At 44.7% G+C, this 8498-nt stretch overlaps 1 protein-coding gene across 1 annotated transcript; it reads left to right on the forward strand.

Annotated features, from left to right (window-relative positions):
- Window positions 1–228: 228 nt before the first annotated feature.
- Window positions 229–1837, forward strand: LOC308651283 (activity-dependent neuroprotector homeobox protein 2-like; the record flags this gene model as incomplete). Its single annotated transcript, XM_081298206.1, is given in 2 exon segments — window positions 229–1743; window positions 1746–1837. Coding segments are annotated over 2 exon segments (1521 nt in total). The 5' UTR covers window positions 229–314.
- Between the last annotated feature and the right edge of the window lie 6661 nt (window positions 1838–8498).

An 8498-nucleotide genomic window follows, 5' to 3' on the forward strand; every position in this document is an offset into this window, starting at 1 on the left:
GGCTCCGCCCACACGACCCAGCCAATCGGCCTCAAGAGCAGGAGGATTGTGGGAGGTGGTGAGGCTGGTGTGGGTGAGAGGCTTGTGGGAAGCCGGTAGTGGCAGTTGGGCTCTGAGGGTTTTTTCCTGAGGAGCTGTTTTGTTTGGCGTTTGTAGTTCTAAAAATAAAGTTAGTTTCTTTTGACAAGTGGCTCCTGAATTGTGCCCAGCCAGACTGCGGCAACCATGAAGATGAGGCTGACCAGGAGCTGGTGATCCCGTGCCCCAACTGCACCTTTGCCTCTCAGCCCAAGGTGGTGGGCAAGCACTTCAGGATGTTCCATGCCCCTGTTCGCAAAGTGCAGAACTACACAGTGAACATCTTAGGCGAGACTAAGTCATCTAGAAGTGATGTGATTAGTTTCACATGTTTAAAATGTAACTTTTCAAACACCTTGTACTACAGCATGAAGAAGCACGTTCTGGTGGCTCATTTTCACTACTTAATCAACTCTTACTTTGGCCTGAGAACTGAGGAGGTGGGGGACCAACAGAAAGCAAGTGATACTGCTTCTGTGGACAGGACCCCGCCATCCGACCGGTACTACTGTAAGAAGAGCAGTGCCAATGCCAGCAGCCAGGACGCCCTGATGTACCACATCCTGACGTCTGGTGTGCACGGGGACTTGGAGAACAAGCTGAGGTCAGTGATTTCAGAGCACAGGACTGGGCTCTTGAAGCAGATGCACATTGCCCCAAAGCCAGCCGCCCGTTTGGCCATACCACCGAGCAGCGGCGCCCCTGGCATCCCAGCACCGCCATCTTGCTTTCGTCTTACCCTGCCACAGAATAGCCAAAGCCCGGCTGTGGTGCAGCCAGTGACTGTGGCCCCAGGCTCTGCTGGGAGTCTGACCCACTCCCCACCTGCGGTGGCCCAGCCCCATGTGACCCTGGTCTCCAGCCCTCTGCCTGTGTGCCAGAGCAGCCTCTCCCTGCAGCCCTCCACCCCCCAGCCTATTCTTCTGTCTCACGGGGTACCACTCAGCCAGCCTGTGAACGCCCCTGTGTTGCCCCTCACCCAGCCTGTGGGGCCCATAAGTAAGTCTGTTGGAAAGAGTGTCCTCCCTATGAGTCAGGCTGTCTGCCCTGGCGTCTTGCCTCTCTCCCAGCCTGTGGGGTCTGTAAGCCGACCTGTTGGGCCTGGTGTCCTGCCTGCCAGTCCCTCTGTCACCCCTGGGGTTCTGCAGGCTGTCTCACCAGGAGTGATTTCTGTGGGTCGAGCAGCCCAATTGGGGGTCCTTCCTGCAGGCCAGATGACCCCTGCAGGGGTAATCCCTGGGCAGACAGCAACTTCTGGGGTTCTCCCCACTGGCCAGGTGGCCCAGTCAGGGGCTCTCCTCATTGGGCAGACAGCTCCATCTCGGGTTCTTCCCCCTGGTCCGACAGTGCCCTTGAGGGTTCTCCCCGCAGGCCAGGTGGTCCTATCTGGGCTTCTCTCTGCCAACCAGCCTGTCTCCACAGGAGTCGTCCCTGTGAACCAGGGTGTGAGTTCTGGTGTGCTGCAGCTTAGCCAGCCGGTCACCACGGGGGTCCTTCCCGTGGGCCCACCTGCAAGGCCTAGAGTGCTGCAGCTCAGTCCCTCAGTCAGCACTGGCGTCCTGCCAGTGAGCCCCCCAGCCAGGGCAGGGGCTTTGCAGAGCACTACCTTCCTCATATCAGGCTCTATTCTCAGGCTGCTCATCCCCACGGGGAAGCAGGTAAGTGGGATCCCACCTACACCCTGGCTCCAGTGTCTGTCACCCTGCCTGAATATTTAGTTTTAGCATGGGGCGAGAATCTAAATTTAAAGAAAGCATAGCCCAATCTACACCTGTGGAGCCTAATCCCTTGGAACCTCTTTCTACAGCATGACTGGAAAATTTATCATGTAGGCTTGGTATTATTAGTAACTGTGCTATTCTATCTCCTGGTGAAATTACTGATATACCCTTTGGAGAACTGGCTATAATTTTTATTTCACCTTCATAATCGGGATCAATTACCCCAGGACTTATCAAAAGTCCTTTTAGAGTAGAAGAGCTGCGTCCCAATAATAAGCCTACTGTTCCTTTGGGAAGAGGTCCTTTCACCCCTGTGGGAATGATTTGAACTCCCATCTCTGGAGTTAGTACTGATCTGGCGGAGGCACAGATGTCCAACCCTGCGCTCCCTCTGGTTTGTCTGATGAGGGATCTGATGGACAATGTGTCCTGGTCACTACCCTGATGGGGTTGCTGGGTTCCTCCGTATATTTGTGGTTTGGGGCCCCCGGAGCATTGGGGCCCCCTGTCCATTTTTTGGCAACGGAGCCCGATGCCTTTCTCCACGATATCGTGGATAAACACTTGGTCCTTGTTCGTTTTTTGATAATGGAGTACCCTCTATGGTGGTTTGAGAACGGCATTCATTAGCCCAATGTAATGGAGTACCCTCTATGGTGGTTTGAGAACGGCATTCATTAGCCCAATGTCTCCCTCTATGGCATCGTGGGCAAATACCCGGTATTCTACTCCTTTGATACCTAGTTTTGTTAAACCCTCCTCCTATGGGGCAATTCCTTTTAAAATGTCCTGTTTGTTGACAATTGTAGCATGTTCTTGGCCTGGCATATAAAGCCTGTTTTACTGCAGCTGCCATGACTTGCTCTTGTTCATTAATGTCTCTACATAATTTAATATATGTGTTTAAATCTTCCTGTTTCCATGGTCTAATGATATCTCTACACCAACGATTCGCTTGGTCATAAGCCAGTTGTTTTATTAATGGCATTGCTTGTTCTGTATTCCCAAAAATTCTGGTAGCTGTTTGAATAAGCCTATCTACAAATTCAGCATAAGGTTCATTAGCTCCTTGTATTACCTTAGATAATTGACCTTGTAAACCTCCATGACCTTGTAAAGTCTTCCATGCCCTAATTGCCTCTGCAGCAATTTGTGAGTATATGCCAGGATCATATGCAATTTGTTGCTGCTGATCCTCATAAGGTCCCTTTCCTAACAACATATCTAGATTTCTCTGAGGATAACCAGCTGCTGCATTTCGCTTAGCCGTCTCCTTGCAAAATTCCTCATTGGCAACCTTCCATAACAGGTATTGACCTCCATTTAGCACAGCTTTACACATATTAGCCCAATCTGCTGGTGTCATGTTCAAGTTGTTAATGGATTCGACCAAGCTTACAGTGAAGGGTGCTTGAGGACCATAGGTTGTTACAGCCTCTTTTAGCTCCTTCACTGTTTTGAAATTTAAACCTGGTAAATTCACTGCCCTCCTACCTCAAATACAGGGCATGTTAATACTTGAGATCCTGTCTCAGGATCCCAACTATCAACTGCGGGGGTTGGAAGCCTCCTAGCATATGGAGGTGGTGCTGTTGATTGGACACTTATGCCCTCTGGTGATAGAATGCTGTTAGTAGCAGTCTCCTGTAGAGGTGGTGCTGTTGGTTGGACACTTACACTCTCTGATAGAAAGGTGTTATTAGCAGTCTCCTGTTGTAACTTTTCCCCTGATGGCTTTTTCTGCTCTAAACTTCCTTCCTCTGTCTCACTAGCTCGAAAGACCTTCTCTTTTACTTGAATCTTTTCCTCTGACTAACTTGAGAGACCTTCTCTTTTACTTGAATCAATATGTCTTCTCCTTCCTCTACCTTTGTCTGAACTGAAGGCTTTAGACTAAGCAAACCAGATACAAATGTCCACAATGGCAATGTGCCAACTGGCAGAGTCCCTGGGTTGTTCTTTTCTATTCTTTTTAAATCTTCACCATGATGGTCCCATTGTGATATATCTAACAACTCCTCCTTAAAAAGCCATGGGCTACATTTTTGTATTGTATCAACGTATGCCCTGACTGTTCTTGATTTTACTGAGATGCCTCCTTCCTCTAACAATTTACTTAACAGTCTTTTGGTTTGTTTTTTACTAATTTCTGATCCCGTATTTCTACTATAATACAACCCAACAAGATGACGCCAAACAAAACCGAGACAGAATGCAATAAAAATGGAACAACAAAAATTCATTATAGCCTTTCTATCCTCCTGACATGTGCATCCATCCTTTCTCCCTATCTGTTCCTCAGACGCAAATAGTTTTTCCTCAGATGTGAGTGGTTTTTCTTCCGTCTCACTCATCTCCAGGGACAGGCAAGTTAAAACAAAAATGAAGCAAAACAAAAGAGGAAACTTAGAATGGCTACCCATCCTCTCGCCCTGCCCTCAGGGGCGAGCAGTTTACTTACCCTCAGTCGCTCCCTGTGCGAGCCACCAAATGCCGCAGTCTGGCTGGGCACAATTCAGGAGCCACTTGTCAAAAGAAACGAACTTTATTTTTAGAACCACACAGGCCAAACAAAACAGCTCCTCAGGAAAAAACCCTCAGAGCCCAACTGCCACCACTGGCTTCCCACAAGCCTCTCACCCCCATACCAGCCTCTCCACCTCCCACAATCCTCCTGCTCTTGAGGCCGATTGGCTGGGTTGCGTGGGCGGAGCCAAAGAAGTCCCCCAATGAGCAGCTCCATGGTCTGAAAGGGCAGGGAAACAGCCCAATGAGCAGCTCCGTGGAGGAGCCAATCAGCTAGATGTTGCTGGCACTGCTGTGAGCAATCATCAGCTGGCAGTCTGAAGGCCGGGGAAACAGCCCAATGAACATCACGCAGAGGAGCCAATCAGCTAGATGTTGTTGGGGCCACTGTGAGCCAATCATCAGCTGGCAGCTGGAAGTTTGCTGGCAGCTGGAAGTTTGCTGGGGCCCCTTTGGCTGTGGCTCTCAACACGTGGTGACGATGTAAATGGTTTTTGAGGGAAGCAAGCACCTTTGTCGAGTATCTGCAAAGGCTACAACAGTATGGTTTTGTTCAGTATCTCACTTTCTTTCCAGAAGGTTCCCAGAGAGAAACATCTCCCCATGATGTGTTATAGAAGAACTTCTCTCCTGGATCAAAGCCTTTGAGGTCCTTCAGCAACTCCCTGCAGCTGTCAAGCCCGACATCCACAAGAATTCCTTTCACCCTTTTCCATACCTTTCTGATGTTGTCAAGATTTTCCACAGGAATTTGAAACATTTTTGAAATTTTCCGCTGGGCGCTGTCCCAACACCGCTTGCAGCGCCGCCAGCGCGGCTGGACCCCTGCCTGCGCCCACCCCGCACCCACCCCGCGCCCGGTCCTGTCTGCATTCTTGATTCTGTGGATTCCTCCATCTTCAAGCCAGCCAGCAAAGACACAGGAATGCATCTTGGTATTCAGTGCTCTGCCTTCTCCCATCTCTGGTCTCTAGACCTCTGAGATTTAAAGGTCAGGTCCGCTTGAATAATCTCTCCAAGTTAATGCCAAATGATTTGGACTTTAAGTACATCTATAAAATCCCACTTAAAAAAATTTTTTTGTAGTTGTAGAAAAAATAAACTAAAATTAAAAAAAAACAAAAATAATCTAAAACTAATTTTTTAGGAAAAAATTTATGGAAAATACACACTATCAGGATAATGTGGCATTAGGTGAGCAAACTTATTTTCAGTTAGTTTTTAATGTACTTCTAAATTTTCTGTCGGTTTTCCCTATCCATTGAAAAGTCTTAAAAGCAACAATTAATTTTTAAAAAGGACATTCAGATCTTGATTCTAAGGGCCATTTCTCATCAAAAGGAATGAGCGGTCCTTAAAGAAATGGTCAATTCTATGCCTGCAGATGAGAAAATGCAAGGTGAGCCTGAAACATCTGTCTGTATCTGAAAGGAAGAAAATGCTCAAAGACTAATGGACACGAGAGAAGGATCTGGGAAGAACAAGCACAGTTAATTTATGGTGAAGGAAATCATCAAAGAGGTTGCCCATTGAGGGAAGGATTGACTAACAAAGGACAATACAGAAGTTTTTGGCACAATGGCAATGTTCTATGTCTTATTTGGGTATCAGTTACACATTGTTTTGTTTTTTGTTACTGGGGAGTGAATCCAGGGGTGCTTAACCACTGATCCACATCCCAACCCTTTTTTGAATTTCATATAGGGACAGAGTCTTACTGAGTTACTTAGGGTCTTGCTAAGTTGCTGAGGCTGGCTTTGAACTTGTCATCCTCCTGCCTCAGCCTCCCGAGCACCTGGGATTACAGGCGTACGTGCCTGGCAGTTACACATATTTTTTAAATTAAAAAATTTTCCCTTGTATAGTTTAGTGCACTTCATTGCATACAAAATTTACCTCATTAAAATAAATAAACAGATATAGTTTTAAAAGGCTTGACATTGGCCAAATTTGGTATAATTTCACCATTAAAAAGGGATTGTAATGGATTATGGCATATAATTAATTAAAATGGGACTCATAAATTTTTAGTAATTTTTTTAAAAAAATAGAAGAAAAAATACATCTCTTCTTTTTTAGAAGGCAAGTGCTCTACCATTGAGCTACAGCCCCAGCCCCCAAATCTCACTTTTCATATGAGGTTACATAACCAGAGGAAGAATAGCTCATCATATCTACAAGTTCTTCCCATGTTCAAGAGCAGGAGATTATTATTTTTTTTAATAAAACACTCTTTTTTAATATTTATTTTTTAGTTATAGTTGGACACAATAACTTTATTTTATTTATTTCCTAAGGTAAAAGGAAAGATAGGACTAGAAAGTCATTAAAAAATCACTGTTTGGGGGCTGGGGTTGTGGCTCAGTGGGAGAGTGCTCGCCTAGCATGTGTGAGAGGCCCTGGGTTTGATCCTCAGCACCACATAAAGATAAATAAATAAAGGTATTGTGTCCATCTATAACTGAAAAATATTTTTAAAAAGGCACTGTTTCGCAAACACTGATGTAACAATTAACTCAAGTAAGAATCATTAACGAGTGTTACAACCAGAAAGTCATTGCTCAACCACTAAATTCTACATGATAGATGACCTCTTCATTACAAAGAAAAAAAGTTTTCCTTAACTAAGATATAACTTAACATCTCACACAATGAGACCAACTGACAGCACCTTCCTTTCTGTGTTCCAGAATGACAGTGAAAAGCATATAACAGCCCTGCACTCGTGTTGGATTCTTTCTATTGCTGCATAACACATCTCCACAAATCTAGCACCTTAAGACAACACCCACCTATCAGCTCAGAGTTCTCTGGCCAGAAGTCTGGCCCCAAATACCTGGGTGCTCTGCTCACAAGAGCATGAGTCCTAAATCAAAGTGTGAACCAGGCTGTGTTCTCATCTGGAAGTTCTACCAGAAATCTGCTTTAAAACTTGTTCTTGTTGACAGAATCCAACAGGTCTGAGGTTGTTTCTTTGCTGGGTTTCAGCTCTGAAAGGCTGTCTGTATTCTTGGTTCCGTGGATTCCTCCATATTCAAGCCAGCCAGCAAAGACACAGGAATGCTCCTTGGGATTCAGTGCTCTGGCTTCTCCCATCTCTGATCTCTAGATCTCTGAGATTTAAAGGTCAGGCCCACTTGAATAAACTCTCCAAGTTAATGTCAAATGATTTGGACTTTAATCCTACTTAAAAAAATTTGTAGTTGTAGATGGACAGAATGCCCTTATTTTATTTGTTTATTTTTATGTGGTGCTGGGGATCAAAGCCAGCGCCTCATGTATGCTAAGGCAAATGCTCTACCACTGAGCTACAGCCCCAGCTCCCAAATCCCACTTTTCACATGAGGTTACATGACCAGAGGAAGAATAGCTCATCATATCTACAGGTTCTTCCCATGTTCAAGAGCAGGAGATTTTTATTTTTTTAATAAAACACTCTTTTTAAATATTTATTCTTTTAGTTATAGTTGAACACAGTAACTTTATTTATTTTCATATGGTGCTGAGGCTCAAACCCAGGGCCTTGCATCTGCTAGGCGAGCACTCTCCCACTGAGCTACAATCCCAGCCCAAGAGCAGGAGATTATATAAGATCCAAGGTCACTCTAGGATCATCTTAGAATTCTATCAAAGTCACTGATGTGGTGGTATTCTTGCCAAAAGTGTTTAACTTGAATCCAATCCCAAGGATACAATTAGACAAATCCAGATTGTGTAACATTCTACATAACAACTGGCATAAACTCTTCAAATTATCAATGTCATGAAAAAATTTTTTTTAAAGTTGGCGACTTTTCTAGATTTAAGGAAATTTAAGAGAGATGACAACCAAATGCAATGTATGACACTTCATTGCATCCTTGATTTTTTAATAACTTTATTTTATTTATGTGATACTGAACTCAGTGCTTCACATGTGCTAGGAAAGCTCTCTACCACCAAGCCACAACCCCAGCCTGCATCCTTGATTTTTAAAAAAATATTTATTATTTAGTTGTAGTTGGACACAATATCTTTATTTTATTTATTTATTTTATATGGTGAAAGTGCTCTACCACTGAGCCACAATCCCAGCCCCGCATCCTTGATTTTTAAAAATCCTGTGAGATACCTCAGAAACAACTTGAAATCTGAATGTGTACCAAATATTTGCTAATATTATCATTACAATGC

The sequence above is a fragment of the Spermophilus citellus genome, assembly GCF_964194105.1.
Source record: "Spermophilus citellus genome assembly, chromosome: 6".
Taxonomy (NCBI): domain Eukaryota; kingdom Metazoa; phylum Chordata; class Mammalia; order Rodentia; family Sciuridae; genus Spermophilus; species Spermophilus citellus.